This window comes from Triticum aestivum, chromosome 1B (assembly GCF_018294505.1).
Source record: "Triticum aestivum cultivar Chinese Spring chromosome 1B, IWGSC CS RefSeq v2.1, whole genome shotgun sequence".
Classification (NCBI taxonomy): domain Eukaryota; kingdom Viridiplantae; phylum Streptophyta; class Magnoliopsida; order Poales; family Poaceae; genus Triticum; species Triticum aestivum.
The window spans coordinates 613439162-613455308 of record NC_057795.1 but is presented as its reverse complement, the minus strand read 5'-3'; the positions used below and the strand labels follow the sequence as shown (position 1 = coordinate 613455308).

General features: G+C 45.6%; 3 protein-coding genes across 6 annotated transcripts; all 3 read left to right on the top strand.

Moving 5' to 3' along the window:
* The first annotated feature begins 1215 nt into the window (after positions 1-1215).
* LOC123142395 (beta-galactosidase 8) lies at positions 1216-9132 on the top strand. Of its 4 annotated transcripts, none has more exons than XM_044561343.1 (19): positions 1216-1532; positions 1648-1761; positions 2419-2614; positions 3159-3247; positions 3355-3435; positions 3530-3624; positions 4441-4511; positions 5104-5194; positions 5299-5416; positions 5501-5596; positions 5679-5727; positions 6360-6550; positions 6660-6731; positions 6805-6951; positions 7557-7607; positions 7710-7902; positions 8339-8472; positions 8578-8643; positions 8820-9132. In XM_044561343.1, the coding sequence occupies exons 1-19, from the start codon at positions 1458-1460 to the stop codon at positions 8865-8867; spliced, it is 1977 nt and encodes a 658-aa protein (XP_044417278.1). In that variant the 5' UTR covers positions 1216-1457; the 3' UTR covers positions 8868-9132. The 4 variants fall into 4 exon arrangements, with proteins under 4 accessions (XP_044417278.1, XP_044417269.1, XP_044417272.1 ...); XM_044561334.1 differs by having other exon boundaries at positions 1217-1532; positions 8816-9132; XM_044561337.1 differs by having other exon boundaries at positions 1218-1532; positions 8330-8472.
* Positions 9133-10135: 1003 nt separating this feature from the next.
* Positions 10136-11485, top strand: LOC123142425 (cytosolic sulfotransferase 17). Its single transcript, XM_044561347.1, has one exon. The coding sequence runs from the start codon at positions 10213-10215 to the stop codon at positions 11185-11187; it is 975 nt and encodes a 324-aa protein (XP_044417282.1). The 5' UTR covers positions 10136-10212; the 3' UTR covers positions 11188-11485.
* Positions 11486-14804: 3319 nt separating this feature from the next.
* On the top strand, positions 14805-15849 carry LOC123097144 (cytosolic sulfotransferase 13-like). Its single transcript, XM_044518894.1, has one exon. The coding sequence runs from the start codon at positions 14836-14838 to the stop codon at positions 15847-15849; it is 1014 nt and encodes a 337-aa protein (XP_044374829.1). The 5' UTR covers positions 14805-14835.
* The last annotated feature ends 298 nt before the right edge of the window (positions 15850-16147 follow it).

Here is a 16147-nt window from a genome sequence, read left to right as displayed (position 1 = left end):
CCACACTAGCGGCCTGGCTTTGCGTTCTCGCGTGATCAGCCTGTACGTTTAGCTCCAAAAAAAGATTAGCCTGTACGTGAAATAGGCTCATTAAAAAAACATGTACGTGGATTAGTCGCCGCTATTCCAGACCTACTACTCCCGATCCTATTCATACGGCATAACTGCGACGGCGCGACAAAGGCACACAGCCTGATTCCAACCAACAGAAACTAGCCAAGGACCCAAGGTTTAGCACATCAGCACATCACACCATGTATCTACTAATCTCAATTCTCATCGTGTATCATTAATTGTTGAACATATACATCAGATTTTACTAGTTTACATGTTCTGGTTGTCTGACTTGTAATGCTACGATTCTATGAAGAATTCCTATCCTGTACATGTCCTAAAAATTATTGTGACCATGATGCAAATTATCTTGTATGAGTAATTATTTGCGATGCAAATTTTCCCTATGTCAAACTTATCCAATATAGCTAATTGTGACACTGCAATTCAGCAGCTATGAAGAGAAAAGCATTGTCAAACACAGTCCATGTTAATTCATTATTTAAGCGGGTTGCTTTCTAGTTCTCCACTGAAATTGTTGATAAGGCTGGTGTGCAAGTCATAAATCTGGTCCAATTGACACTCACGATTAGGATATGCCAGACATGGAAGTGTTGCAGAACAAGCAAAAACATGTCAAATTGGGAGCTGCCACCAGACAAGCAAGTTGAAGCTCTAAGAAGTGCCTCCAAAATATTGATTTTCTTTTAAGCGCCAAACGAGAGACTTACTTGGGTTAAACGTTGAAAAAAATTTAATAGGTAAGTTCTCTTCCCGTGAAATTATTAACCTTTTTGTCATGTTATAGGCAATTGTAAAGGTAAATTTGAACTTATACAACTGTATCAATGTTTTGTTTCATGTGGCATATATTACAGTATGATGATTGTTATTTTTTGGACTAGAAAAAGTTTAGGAACTTGACTTGGCCCCCCTTATACCAAAATCTTGGCTCCGCCCCTCAGTACAAACACGTTTTGCGGGTCGGTATTTTGCGGGCTCCGAGCCAAATTGGATTTCCGGTTTATCACGGCTCATAGTTCAGTAAAGAGTTGAGGTGCCGTCACGTCGTCGATATGCCAAAGAATCTGAAAATCTGTGGATAAACAGCATCTCCCACCAGGCAAACGACACATCACAACAGCCTATTCATATACTGAAAAAATGACAGAGTCCCAGTCCGCTTCCCCGTCAGCGTCAGGCAACCGCAACCGCGCCCCTCCCCTACCCACCACCTCAGCACCGGAGACCGCCATCACTCCGGCGCACGCGGTGCCCGTCGCCAAACCGAGCCGCCGTCCAGCTCCTCACGCTTCCGCGCGGCACGAGCTAGAACGAATCCACTCATTCAGCAGCAGCAGCAGCAGCAGCGGCGGGTGAGCGGAGTCCACTGGGGCCAAGCAATGGCCTCCGCCGGAGGCTTCGGGAGGCTCTCGCTTCTCCTCGCGCTGTCGCTGTGCTCCGCGCTCTCCTCGACGGTACGCGCGCGCGCTCTCCCTCGCGCCGACCGATCCTTGGTTTGCTCGGGCTTTGAATCGATTTGGTTTTGGCGGCGCCTGACTCGTCGTGCGGTGCGGGTGTCGCTGTTGCCAGGTCCGCGGCGAGGCCTCGAGGAGGTTCTGGATCGAGGACGACGCCTTCTGGAAGGACGGGGCGCCGTTCCAGATCGTCGGCGGCGACGTGCACTACTTCCGCATCGTCCCCGAGGTGAATGAATCCCCCCTCTTCCGACTGGTATTACTGTACATGTCACTGCAATCTGCTGGAGAGTTCAGTCAGTAAATTCGCGATGACAAGTGACGTTCAACTGATAGATTGGTGGTTTGGCGCATTTCAGAGTATTTGCAGTCGCGCATTCTGTCAGTTCTGTACATGTGTTGTAGGTTTAGTTCTGACAGAAATTGATTTCTGTACATGTTCGTAGTACAGAATTTTGGAGCATTTCAGAAATTCTCTACTACTACTAGTTTACTAATAATTCTGTACAGTGTGTTCAATCTATCACAGACTGTATTCAACAAGTCGGGTGACCTTGAGCTTGCATGCCTGTGATAGATTGACGAAATTGCGGCTTCTCTTTGAAATATTTTACTACTCCCTCCAATCCATATTAATTGACGCTGGTTCAGTACAAAGTTTGTATTAAAACAGCGACAATTAATATGGATCGGAGGGAGTAGCATTTTTTTTGTCATACTCGCAGTCTATTTTTTGCTACACGCAGCTTATAAAATGACTGAATAAGCTATCAGAGATGAATTTGTTTTATTGATAGGGAAATAAATGTTTCTGTATATCTTTCTGATCTGTTCTTCCATATATCTTATTGCAAGCTTACATGCACGTTGCATTCTCTGTGTGCAGTACTGGAAAGATCGCCTTTTAAGGGCTAAGGCACTAGGCCTGAACACAATTCAAACATACGTTCCTTGGAATTTGCACGAGCCGGAACCACAGAGCTGGGAATTCAAGGGTTTCGCTGACATTGAATCGTATCTAAGACTTGCACAAGAATTAGAAATGCTCGTCATGCTTCGTGTAGGTCCATATATTTGTGGAGGTAATTTCATAGCTTATTGAAATTTTACCATTTCAGCATGTCAATATGACTATCAAGATAATTGTATCCGTGTACTGAGAATAGCAAAGACATGGCTAAGCAGATATATAAACTTCAGACAAATATTCTAAATAATCGAATTAGTCTGTTGATTTTATGGTCGCTGAAATATGTATTTCATAGTCTGCTGATTTTACGGCTGATAAGGCTTTCTAGCTCTTTTACTTACAAAAATAACTCTGTAAAAGTGAAAGGACTAACAATAGTCGTAGTGTCAGTTCTCATGTCGGATGTTTTCTGTGACCCTGTCTGATGAAGCAGAGAGTAAAATGCCTCCACTTGATCAAGAACAGAAACCATCATTTCCTCATGCTAATTTACTACGATTAGTTCCTAACTTGTTATACCTGGTTCAGAAGTTCTTTGTATTAGTACAGATTCCATATAGTTTCAGAGTTCAGAGTTGATTGGGTTGTGATAGTTCATACCCTTCGGTTGAGCTTTTTGTCGATGTGATCTATGAATTCTTGAACCTGTCATGCAGAATGGGATTTAGGGGGATTTCCACCATGGTTGCTCACCATAGAACCAGCCATTAAACTGCGATCATCAGACTCAACCTATCTTTCCTTGGTAAGCTGCCCAAAACATCACCAGTTTTAGGGTTTTATGTATGATACTGCCATCATTGCTTTGGGATTTTCTGGAGATATTTTGACCAAGGTTAGCTAGTTCTATAGGTAGAGAGATGGTGGAGAGTCTTGCTCCCAAAAGTAGCACCACTGTTATACGAGAATGGAGGTCCAATTATCATGGTGCAGGCAAGTCCATCATGGTTTAAATCGGTTAACCACTTCATAACCATTTTTATGTTTTGTGTAACAAGTAACTAATATTTTTTTCCCTGTCTAGCAGATTGAAAATGAATTTGGTTCATTTGGAGATGACAAGAATTACCTTCATTACCTTGTTCAGTTGGCCAGACGATATCTGGGGAATGACATTGTTCTGTACGCAGTTTCCCTTCTCATAATTTTTACCTCTTATTAATGTCTGCTAAATTTATTACTTATTCTATAGATTATGTACAAAGTTATTTAGGGTAATACTATAATTTTGCATACTTACTAGGCATGGTAGTGGTGAAATTTCATACAACATTGAGATTGGCCTTCCTAGCAGTTCCCTTTGTGGAAGGTTATAAACCTTAACTGCACAAATATCATTTACTAGCACCATGTTTGTGTTTATAGTCTAATTCTATTTGTTTTATTTTGCATTCAGAATTGGGCTGGAATAATACTCTTGTCCTGCTTATCAGTTTCCTCCTGTAATAAGCAAGAATGATATGTGCTCAAATAATCCTTTACACAGATAATTTGTATGAAGACATTTTATACAAGATCTGCCTTTTGTCGACACTTTACATTGGATTAACGTACTTGCATTCTGCACTGACAAACCAGAATAAGAAGAAAGTCAAAAGATATCCAGTTGATAAAAAATCACCGTGATGATCTCATCCATGGTTTTCGAGCCGCGACTCATCCAAGTCGCTCTGGGGTAGCGACTCGGAAATGTCGAGCCTGCAGTTGCGACTAGTCGCGACTCGTGACTCGAGTCGACTTTGAGTCGACATTTTTTTGCGACTAGTCATGACTAGTCGCGCGACTCGGAAACCATGCTCTCATCTGATCGATCGTTCTATTAATTTGTTTATTTTTAGTTTAGAGAAAAGCTTCTGAAAGATAGCATCAATATGTTTGTTCCTTTGTAAACAGTGGTTATCAAAGTCGCGATTATGACTTTCACAAATAATCTTTTAGGTATACAACTGATGGGGGCACTACTAATACCTTAAGGAATGGAGCAATTCTTCAAGATGATGTCTTCGCCGGTAAATTAGACTAAATGACTTTTGTGATGATGTGGATGTTCTTCCTGTAAAAAAATATGATGGATTAGGTTAAACACCCTAGTATAATATGACGTGGATGTTAGTATAAACACACTAGACCCAAAAATCGGTTAAAGCTCCTCAACCGCATGTTTGGCGGTCATGCGCGTAGCAACGCGTGGACTTTGGTCCCAGCTCACCCAAAAGGGTTTCAATATAACTGCTTATGTGGTACTGAATGATGGATTAGGGTGATACAGTCTAAGTTTCTTTCAGTAAATAACCCTATATTTTCAATCCCCCCACCCCCACCCACACACACAGAAATTTGCTATCTGTGTAATCCTTGAAACTGCACTGTCATTTTTTACTATATGCATGGTGAGCGATGCTAAATGCTAATGTGTACAATGACTTTTCTGTTGATATTGTTAAAGATTATGAAGATTATTTGATATCCACTTCAGTATGGTTTCCTAACACTTTTGAAGCAGAAAATAATTCTATCTTCCTAACTTCATAATTATTACAAGTATTATGCTTTTGGTTTTCCTCAGTTACCAGTTTCCAAATAATTATAATTCAAGTGCAGCTGTTGATTTTTCAACTGGTGATGATCCATGGCCAATATTCAGATTACAGAAGAAATACAACTTACCAGGAAAATCAGCTCCTTTAAGTGCGTAAGTGGTCTGTGGCTCTGTGCACCATGATTAATGTTATATCACTCATTTATTATTTTTTCGTATGTAACTTGTACTACTGATATTTCCTCTTTACTTTTCAGGGAATTTTATACCGGATGGCTAACACACTGGGGTGAGAGTATTGCTACAACAGATGCCAGCAGCACAGCTAAGGCTCTTAAAAGTATTCTATGCCGCAATGGTTCTGCTGTACTCTATGTCTGTAACGAGAGCCCTTTTATCACCGCATTTCATTTACATTTTAGTTTTACTAATTCTATTTTTCACGAGATCTGTTTCCAGATGGCTCATGGAGGGACAAATTTTGGGTTTTACAATGGAGCAAATACTGGTCAAACTGAATTTGAGTATAAGGCAGACCTCACATCTTATGATTATGCAAGTACTTCGCCAAATCAGTTCTTTCATTTCTTAAACCATTTCTGGAGGTATCTTATATTTATATAATGTCTTCGACCAGGATGCGCCAATTAAGGAGCATGGAGACGTGCATAATCCCAAATACAGAGGCATGCTATATTATATTTGAACTTTTCTATTTGAAGCATGATGGTTCTATCAGAAGTTCCAGTTTCTCCTAAAATAGTTGCTTAGTTATTCAGTTCTCGATATGAAAACATAACTGTTTTGTTTGTTATTTTTGGGCTCTTCTTGCCAGCTACACCACGAGATAAAATGAAAAATACGCGATAGGTTTTGAATGGCATACCCTAATATCTGCATCATCTGTATGCCATAGTTGATGAGCAGGTGTAGCAATCACCAGTTTAAAGTATTTTTCTCAACCACACATTGAAATGCGTGTAATTTTGTACTTGTCGAAATAATGCAGAGTTACAGTAAACCAAGAAGGTGAAAGAAGAACTATGCAAAACCTGCAAAACCGAACAAGGAAAATACTAGAAGCAATAAAAGTAACAAAGAAGGTCCTAGAGCTACTACAAGACAAAAGTTAATAAATTTCTAGAAGTCTTGAAGTGAAATTTTATACTTGAGATGTACTCCCTCCGTAAACTAATATAAGAGCGTTTAGAATACTAAAGTAGTGATCTAAACACTCTTATATTAGTTTACAGAGGGAGTATTTTTAAACTACTGTTTGTTTATGTTTTTCTGATTACAACTTGGTGGTATCAAGCAGCATTGAGAAGAGTAATACATGAATGCACTGGCACTCCTCTGCATCCACTTCCTGCCGACATTGAAAGAGCAAGTTATGGGCTTGTGAAATTACAAAAGGTTGCTTCTTTCTTTGACATATTTGATAAGCTTTGTGATCCACTGAAAGTGGCTGTTTCAGAACAGCCTCTGTCTATGGAACTGACAGGCCAGGTAGGAACCTATCCAAGTATATTTCTGGACTCCGGTTCCTTTTCCGTTGCAGAAGTTGTCGAGCAGGTTCACATTTTGTATGTTCATGGTTACATTTCTTTTATTCCAGATGTTTGGGTTTCTACTGTATGTGTCGGAATACCAAGGAAAAGGTCCTTACAGCATCCTATCAATTCCAAAGGTTTTTCTACTCATCATTTCTTTCGTTGACATGCATTCAAGTTCATTGCTTTTAGATCTAATTTATGCTGTAGGTACATGACAGAGCCCAGGTGTTTGTGGCATGCTCACTTGATGGCGTCAGAAATCAAAGATATGCTGGCGTTATTGAAAGATGGTCTAGTAAAACCCTACAGATACCAACCTTAAACTGCTCTTCTAATATCCGCATATCTATCCTGGTAATAGTCATGAATTTCTTTTGTAAAGTATAAAATGGAAAATCTTATTGCTTCCATAGATGTTACAGTTGCTGTTAGCTGACACAATATTACATAATGAGGAAACTGTTGCACAGTCTACTAATGCTACTCTACTTAGTTCAATCAAACTCATTGAATCTTGAGATGTGGAATAGATTGGTAGAGACTCCTAAAAATGTATTGGTAGAAGACCGATTTGGCTTGTGCATGTGAAATGTGTACAGCCATAGGCATGACAATGACTTGGTAGAAGATGATTGCATGATTCTAGTTTAAACCTTCTGTATACATCCATGACTGGAGGCATGACATGCTTCTGTAACATTTCGACTTGCATAACTGGATAGCCTAAAATTCAACTAACACTTATTTAGAGATCTGCACATGTGGAAAGTATCAGCCCAGCCAAAAAAGATAACACGATAAACTACTGTTACTTAGTACTTATAAGTATCAGAGTACAAAGTTCTAAAAAAAAAGTATCAGAGTACAATTAGCTATTACTTCTACAACCTTCCTTTCGAATAAATAATATTAATTCATGTTTTCTGCCTTACCTACATATATATGTGTTCTATCTACAGGTAGAAAATATGGGCCGTGTAAATTATGGGCCATACATTTTTGACCAGAAGGTAAGTCCCACACTCCCACATAACCTCGCTCATGCTGCAGTATCCACATGGACAATGCTTGTAAGCTTCTTGTGCTGATCATTACCGAATTGAAAAATACAGGGGATATTATCTACTGTTGAAATAGATGGTGTTACTCTCCATCACTGGAGAATGTATCCGTTATCGTTCGATTTACTGGACAACATTCCGAAATTCCAACCAATCCAGCAGATCACTGATGCCAGAGCTAGCAAAGTGTCCATTCATGGTGATTCACGAAATAAGCTACGTGATTTGTCATTCTACCTAAATGGTAAGCCCCTGTATACGGTCCTTTTAAAAAGTTAAAAATAACTGATTCCAGTGCAGTCATGCTCATGGGAAAGTCAGGCATAACTGATTCCCATGTAGTCATCGTCAGTTGGTTAAAAAACTTAAAATGGCTCATGATATAACGGGCTTTGAAATTGTACTTAATCTCCTGGAAACATTTGCCTTATTTGTCATATTTGTTGCTAGTTCAGGAAAAGTTAGTGGATCTCTGGAGCTTTCTTTTTACATCAATACTGTTGAAGACTGAAAATTGCTGTAACCAAAAGTTTGCATCTTGAATTTCAATATTTTTGTGCTGATGCACATGTTCCAGTGTTGCATTTGTACTTTGATTGCACATCGGATGAGTTTTCTGAAAAATCTACTGCACCACTACTCAAAATATCTTTGCATTGTATTATGACAAGGCAATTCAGAAGAGCCAGAATTTTATGAAGGCCATTTCCACATTGACTCCAATAGCACGATAAAGGATACATTCATATCATTCCGTGGTTGGAACAAAGGGGTTGCTTTTGTGAACAACTTCAACATTGGAAGGTTCTGGCCGGTAAAATACTGAGACCTCCAATTGACAAACTGTTTTCATGCATTCCAGTTGAGCAAAGAATTATTTTTACACTCAAAAGTGATCTGAATTTGGACCTATTTGTAGGTAATGGGACCACAGTGTGCTCTTTATGTTCCTGCTCCAATCCTCAGATCTGGAGACAACATTGTTGTATGTACTTCCTAACTATGAAGTTTCTACATTCGCTGTTTATCATGTCATATGGCGAAGAGTTACCTTCCATACACTGAGCCCAGAACTCAAATGCACAGAGAAATTTAGTTCTTTGGCAGGAATGCTATTAGCAAGTGACACATGCTCTTACATTTCATTATTTTGGCAGGTAGTCTTCGAACTGCACGGTCCAAATCCTGAGCGTACTATCAACTTGGTAGAAGATCCAGATTTCACGTGCGGTCCAAATCGATGAAAAAGGTTACATTGAGTGTATGTGTGTGTATATAGATAGTACAGGGCAAAATTCTCACATGAAAATGCTCTCTTGTTTCATACAAAGGCCCAAGGTTCTCATCAACTGAAAAACATGTATGTAAACATATTCAGAGCGAGTCATGCTTGCATTGTATTTTAAGAAATGTTGTTGTATCGCTTGATGGAATCAGGCCTGCGAAGTTGCTTGTGGGTGGTGTAATTCTTGAAGTCTATTTCGTTGGTTAATGATGAGTGTGGGAGATGCGATTGATTAGTTCCAAGAAAGAATCGAAGTGAATTCTACCGGGCTACCGGCGATGCAAACACGGCATTTATTTTGACAGAGATTTCGGCTGTGTTTGATAGCAAAGTATTATATAAATTAAAATATTAAAAACTACAGTAATTTTGCCTATAGGTATGCGATACCATGATTTTATAAAAACATAATATTTTGATGTATTTACAATACATAGAACCTGTTTGGTAGTTACTGCACAATGTTGTATATTTTGCTGCCTAACTTTTTGCAAGGAGAAGCTAGCTGAAAAATAGTGGATGGAAGGAGCACCGTGATGTAGTACTAGAATAGAATATATGGATCGATTAGCCTAATTATAATTAGCGACAGCGATGGCAGCAGAGTAATTAGGCAGATAACCTCCGAGCAATCTGAGATACTTAAAACCCTTCGTAGCGGCGCCTTCACTGATCTCAAATGCAACAGCAGCTCGCTCCCTATGGGTACCCGTATGCATCATACCACACAATCTGAGGCTAGAGCGAGTTGTTGAGCAGAGCGGGGAAGGTCAACGACGCAAGTACTTTCTTTTGAGCTTCTCTGCTTTTAAAAAAGAGGTCGGAGGTTTTTTTTTATGCAGAGAAAAAGCTACAGTTTGGCCAAAACTACAGTATTAAAATCACAGTTTTTAAGGGCAATCAAACAGCTCATTGTAAATAAAACTGTGGTAACCTCAAAAACTATAGTATTCTCAAAATACTTAGAGAATATTTTGCTATCAAACGGGGCCTTTGTTGAATTAGTCGCATTATTAAGGCCCAACATACATCACACAGGCATTTCGAAAAAAAATAATAATACATCACACAGTCCACATGGTTGGTGTCGTGTCCTCTGCTCAACCTTGTCATCTCCCGACTGAGATCGCATCGTTGTCGCGGGGGACATAATCGTCGTCCGCTGCTCAATCATACTCAGCGTCTCCCGGGGTCTCGTGGCAACTACTCCTTGATTATTACTCGGCCTCCGGAGCACGTGCGCGGGCGGGGCACGGCGCGGCGCGACCAATGGCAGCGTCCCCCGACGCCGACGACGCCGACATGACCGAGCTGCCGCTGGAGACGCGGTGCCCGCCGACGCCGCTCAGGCAGTACGGCGGCTTCTGGTGGCCCGAGCCGATCCTCCCGGGAGTCGTGGCCGCGCGCGCGCGGTTCGAGCCGAGGCCGTCCGACGTCTTCCTCGCCAGCTTCCCCAAGTCCGGCACCACCTGGCTCAAGGCCCTCGCCTTCGCCGCGCTCCACCGAGCCGACCACCCGCCGCGCGCCCCCGACCACCCGCTCCGCCGCCGCAACCCGCACGACTGCGTCGAGTTCCTGGAGGGGCTCTTCGCGCTCTCGCCGTCGCCGGTCAAAGGCGGAGACGTGTTCGCGCCGCACCCTTCGCCGCGCGTCATCGCCACCCACATCCCCTACTCGCTCCTGCCGGGCGCCGGATGCAAGGTCGTGTACGTCTGCCGTGACCCCAAGGACGCCTTCGTCTCCGCGTGGATGTTCGCCAACAAGATGGTGGAGGCCGCCGCCGCCGACAACAATGGCGACTCGCCGCCACCTCCAGCGCCGTTCACGATCGAGGACGCGTTCGAGCTCTACTGCCATGGTCGGTCCATGGGCGGCCCACAGTGGCACCATGTTGCCGGCTATTGGGAGGCGAGCCGGAGGCGGCCCGAGAAGGTGCTCTTCCTCCGGTACGAGGGCATGCTTCGGGACCCGGCGGGCAACGTAAGTAAGCTGGCGGAGGAGGAGGCCGCGGGGGTGGTGCGGGACATCGTAAGTAAGCTGTGCAGCATCGACGCCTTGAAGAACCTGGAGGTGAACAAGGACGGTGGTCAATCCTACGTGAAGAACGAGTCCTTCTTCTGGAAGGGGGTCGCCGGGGACTGGAGCAACCACATGACGCCGGCGATGGCTGTGCGGCTGGACAAGATTGTCGAGGATGCACTCCAAGGGTCGGAGTTCACCTTCAACGCCATGGCTGACCGGTAGGCCGGCAGGGACGATCGATGCTGAGAAACTAGCACGGCCGGGCCGGCCGGCCGCTCCATGAACACAAGGAGTGAAGCAGAAGGAATATCGATGCGATGTTCAGTAGTTCATGTAAAACTGAGAGAGGAGTCCACTTTACTTTCTGGACTTGTTGCCATTTACTCCTCCACTTTAGCTATACTTGCGTGTGTTGCAACGGGAAAAAAAGTAGTATACATTTAAATTTATTGACAATTATATGTGCAAGCAAAACCGCGTGTGCACATCAAGAATGAACTTTTAGATTCTGAGTTTCATCCCATGAGAAAAGTAATCGATGCGCTATTTTTCCTTCCATAATCGAGGGGATTTAAGGGTTTGGTTAGGACATCGCACACCAGAGAAGGCCCGCAAATTATTCAATCCATTTTTTTTCATTCTTTCGAGAGTATTTGAAGGTATGAAGCTCCATGATATGAAAGTGAGGCGGGTCTTTCCTTTTCAATGTACAAGCCATCGATATAGTACAACCGGAGTTAATTTACTCCGCTGTTTTTCCGTTCATTGATAGAGAGGATTTAAGGTGTGATGTTCCATAATATGGGAGTGAGTCGGGTCTTCTTTTTTCATGCATATAGCTCACATAGTCACGACATAGTCAGGTCTTCTCTTCTCTATTTCTCGGGTAGCAATCCTCAAGAAATGAAATTCAGACCCTTTTTTAGCTAGTTCAGGTAGCAACTGGAGTTAATTCCTTTTTTTTTAAAAAAAATCAGGGTCTTTTTTCAGCTAGCTCACGGACCAATCCACCCATCCTTCGCCCAGATGAATAGATTGAAAGTTTTTCTGCAAAAAAAAGGTACGATTATTATATCAGCAATGCAGGATTATTTAAAATATTTTTTGCCTTATTTTCCAAGTAGCTGGGCCCATTAAGTTACGTGGGTTGAGAAAGGCCCAGGCACGTAACAATATGTGTTTGTAAGGCACGACTAAAAATCCAAAAAAAGAGTTGAGTTGAAGGATCAAATTCAGAAGCTCAAAGACCTGACTAAGTGTTGTTATCCACTCGAACAAACACGTCCCACTAACCAATGGCCAACACAAATATTTAAGAACACACTCCAGTGTTAGATTCAAATCATTTTTTCGAACATAGACGTCCCACCCGTCGCGCGTCTCTGACCACCCGCTCAGCCGCCGCAACCTGCACAACTGCGTCGAGTTCTTGGAGGGGCTCTTCGCGCTCAAGCCGGCATCAGAGGCGGAGACGTGTTCACGGCGCACCCTTCGCCGGGCGTCATCGCCACCCACATCCCCTACTCCCTCCTGTCGGAGCGCGTCATCGCGGAGGGCGCCGGATGCATGGTCGTGTACGTCTGCCGCGACCCCAGGGACGCCTTCGTCTCCACGTGGATGTTCGATAAGAAGATGGCTGCCACGGACGAGGACGGTAGCCGGGACGCGTTCGAGCTCTTGGTCTTCTTTGACGGCCGATTCCCCGGTGGGCGGTGGCCCGCAGAGGGCCCACGTCTCGGGCTACTTGGAGGCGAGCCAGATGCGGCCAGAGAAGGTGTTGTTCCTCCGGTAGGAGGATATGCTCTGGGACCGTTCGGCAACGTGAGGAAGCTGGCGGAGTTCATGGAGTGTGCGTTCTCTGAGGATGAGGAGGCGGCAGGTGCTGTGTAGGACATCATGGAGCTGTGCATCATCGATGCTCTCAAAAACATGAGTAAATAGCATAAAACTGCTAGTTTACAGGCTAGGGTTCCAAAAACTACCAGATTTTAATTTTTCTCAAAAACTACCAAACGTGTGGTCGGCTGTTTCAGAAAACCCAAATCACCGAGCGTTTAAATTGTAAACCGTTTTTTGACAGTTGTGCCCCACTTGTCAGGTCCATGTGGCATAAAAATTAACACCCTTAGGTTGATCGTTAGATTGACCATTCATAGGTTATGACAGGTGGGGCCCAAGTATTGATAAAAAGCAATTGAGCCCTATAATTTTCAACAGAAAAGCGATCAGGTCCCTGTATTTTTTTCTAAAAAAAGCGACCGGGTCCTTGTGAAGAAAAGAAAAAAGCAATCAGATCTTGGGCCAATCCCGCACGGCTTCTCTCCAACAACCGGCCGCCGTCCACTCCCCTCCATCCCCTCCCCTGCCGGTGACTGGAGGAGGCCGAGCTCTGGGACATGGGGTGCGCGGCCGGCGGCTCGCCATGGCGCGACTAGCAGCGGGGCCTCGGGCGGCTCCCCATGGCGCGGCCTCAGGCGGCTCGCGGCCAACAGCGGGGCCTCAGGTGGCTTCCCATGGCGCGGCCTTAGGCGGCTCGCGTCCAGCAGCACGTGGCGGCTCCACATGTCATGGCCAGCAGCACGCGGCGGCTCCCCATGGTGCGGCCAGCAGCACGCGGCGGCGGCGAGCGACAACAGGTGGCGGCGGTGAGTACAACAGGTGGGGGTGGCGAGGATCCGGGGACAGCAGCTGCTGGCGGCGCCCAAGCACCGCATGGTTAGCTGTGTGTGCGCTCTTCCTCTGGCACGAGCATGAGCACGACACGGCATGGTCAGCACGGCGAACTCCGACAGGATACTTCCCTGGACAGGGTTAGTCTGCGGGGGGAGGGGTAAGGCGGGATGCTCTCCAGCAGCGGCGCTCTGGCGACCGGCCGGCCGCCCAGGGGGCGAGCGTACACGTTGAGCACCCTCCATGGCTGCGTCGGGGGCAAGCGACGGAAGGAAGAAAGAGAGATAGAAGAAGAAGACGGGGTGAATAAGAGAGATAACAGAGTTGACATTTTATGCCATGTCAGCTCCAACGAGTGGGCCATCCTTGTCATAGTCACGATCAATTTGAAAGCATTCGGTGATTTGGGTTTTTTGAAACAGCCGATCACGCGTTTGGTATGTTTTTGAGAAAAATTAAAATCTTATAGTTTTTTGAAACCCTAACCTGTAAACTAGTAGTTTTATGCTATTTACTCCAAAAACATGGAGGTCAACAAGAATAGTACACAAAAATAAATCAAAAATGAAACCTACTTCCGAAAGGGTGTCGTCAGGGACTGGAGCAAGAGTAATGCTAGACATACGAAAGGCTACGTAGGGATTTTACATAGATGCTGATCTGAATGTTTAGGATTGGAAGCGAGGGGATGAAGGGCCCCACCCCACTCAGGAGAAGATTTAGTTAAGGCATCGTAAAACCGTTCGTAGGTCTAGTATTATCGCTGGAGCAACCACATGAAGCCTGCGATGGCTGCGCGGTTGGACAAGATCATCAAGGAAGCGCTGCAAGGGTCGGGGTTCACGTTCGGCGCCGGGGCCAGCGGGGCCAGCTGGTCCATGGCATGAACACAAGGAATCTCCATAGTAGGTGTGGAAGACAACAGCGTGGCGAATCAATCTGTGGTCGAATGGTTAGCACAGCGGTATTCTAAACCCACCTGAGCTCAAGTAAAATAACGACGGCATAATTAAGGAATCATACCGTTAAACACTATCGAGCCGTTACTGGAATTCAAAGCTTAGTGCAAATAAACTATTTTCTGAAGCTGGGAATCACGTGGTCAGCTATCTACTACGGAGCATAAAAGAACGTAAGGCAGCCGGCCGATGTACAATTAATGCCAGAGAGAGGCACCAAATTCAGCTATCGCAGGAAATAATGGCCACGTCTGGAGACGACGACATGGCCGAGCTCGTGATCTCCTCGCTCCCGCTCGAGACGCGGTGCCCGCCGTACCCCCTCAGGCAGCACGGCGGCTTCTGGTTCTCCGAGCCGTTTCTCCCGGCCGTCGCGGCCGCCCGCGCGCGGTTCGAGGCCAGGCCGTCCGACGTCCTCCTCGCCAGCTTCCCCAAGTCCGGCACCACCTGGCTCAAGGCCCTCGCCTTCGCCACGCTCCACCGCGCCGACCACCCGCCGCGCGGCCTCGACCACCCGCTCCGCCGCCGTAACCCCCACGACTGCGTCGAGTTCCTCGAGGAGGCATTCGCGTCTCCGGCGGCGAAGGACAGCGGCGGTGACGTGCTCGCGGCGCTCCCTTCGCCGCGCCTGATCGCCACCCACCTGCCGTACACCCACGTGCCGAAGAGCGTGACCACCGAGGGCACCGGGTGCAAGATTGTGTACGTCTGCCGCGACCCCAAGGACGCGCTCGTCTCCAAGTGGCAATTCACCAAGAAGAGATTGGCGTTCGCCGCGGCAGCTCCAGATAATCCACCGAAGCCATGCACAGTCGATGAGATGTTCGAGCTCTTCTGCGACGGTCGGTGCACCTACGGCCCTCAGTGGCACCATGTGCTCGGCTACTGGGAGGCGAGCCGGAGGCAGCCGGAGAAGGTGCTCTTCCTCCGGTACGAGGAGATGCTCCGGGACCCGGTGGGCAACGTGAGGAAGCTGGCGGAGTTCATGGGGTGTGTGTTCTCCGGGAAGGAGGAAGCGGCGGGGGTCGCGGAGGACGTCGTGGAGCTGTGCAGCATGGACACTCTCAAGAACATGGAGGTGAACAAGAATGGCACGCAAAACAGCGTCAAGAATGAGGCTTTCTTCCGGAAGGGCGTGGCTGGGGACTGGAGCAACCACATGACACCGGAAATGGCGGCACGGCTGGACAAGATTGTTGAGGACGCCCTGCAAGGGTCGGGGTTCGCCTTTGGTGATACCGCCGAGTCCACGTGATCGAGCCGTCGGCCGACTGGCAGGGTCGAAAAATATGGAAATGGAAGTCGATGTGGCGGAAGCAAGCACGTAATACGATCAGATCCAGGAAATAAAGTAGTGTTTAGTAGATCGTTGTTTGACGAAAAAAGACAATGTATGCACTTCTTAAATTTTGGGTTACATCAATAGGCTGATCTACTGAGTTCTCATTTCAAAATCATTCATGCTACACCTACAAAGACTGGTCTACAATTTTGTGCTACATCAATAGACCGATCTACTGAGTTTTACACATGTTTACTTAAACTTCCAAACT

Excerpts from the sequence above, each read along its gene's own strand:
- LOC123142395 (XM_044561329.1), top strand. The coding sequence starts at position 1,458 with ATGGCCTCCGCCGGAGGCTTCGGGAGGCTCTCGCTTCTCCTCGCGCTG. Across the intron at positions 3,436-3,529 it reads GTCCAATTATCATGGTGCAG|ATTGAAAATGAATTTGGTTC; the intron begins GCAAGTCCATCA and ends CCTGTCTAGCAG. Across the intron at positions 7,608-7,709 it reads CATACATTTTTGACCAGAAG|GGGATATTATCTACTGTTGA; the intron begins GTAAGTCCCACA and ends TGAAAAATACAG.
- LOC123142425 (XM_044561347.1), top strand. The coding sequence starts at position 10,213 with ATGGCAGCGTCCCCCGACGCCGACGACGCCGACATGACCGAGCTGCCG.
- LOC123097144 (XM_044518894.1), top strand. The coding sequence starts at position 14,836 with ATGGCCACGTCTGGAGACGACGACATGGCCGAGCTCGTGATCTCCTCG.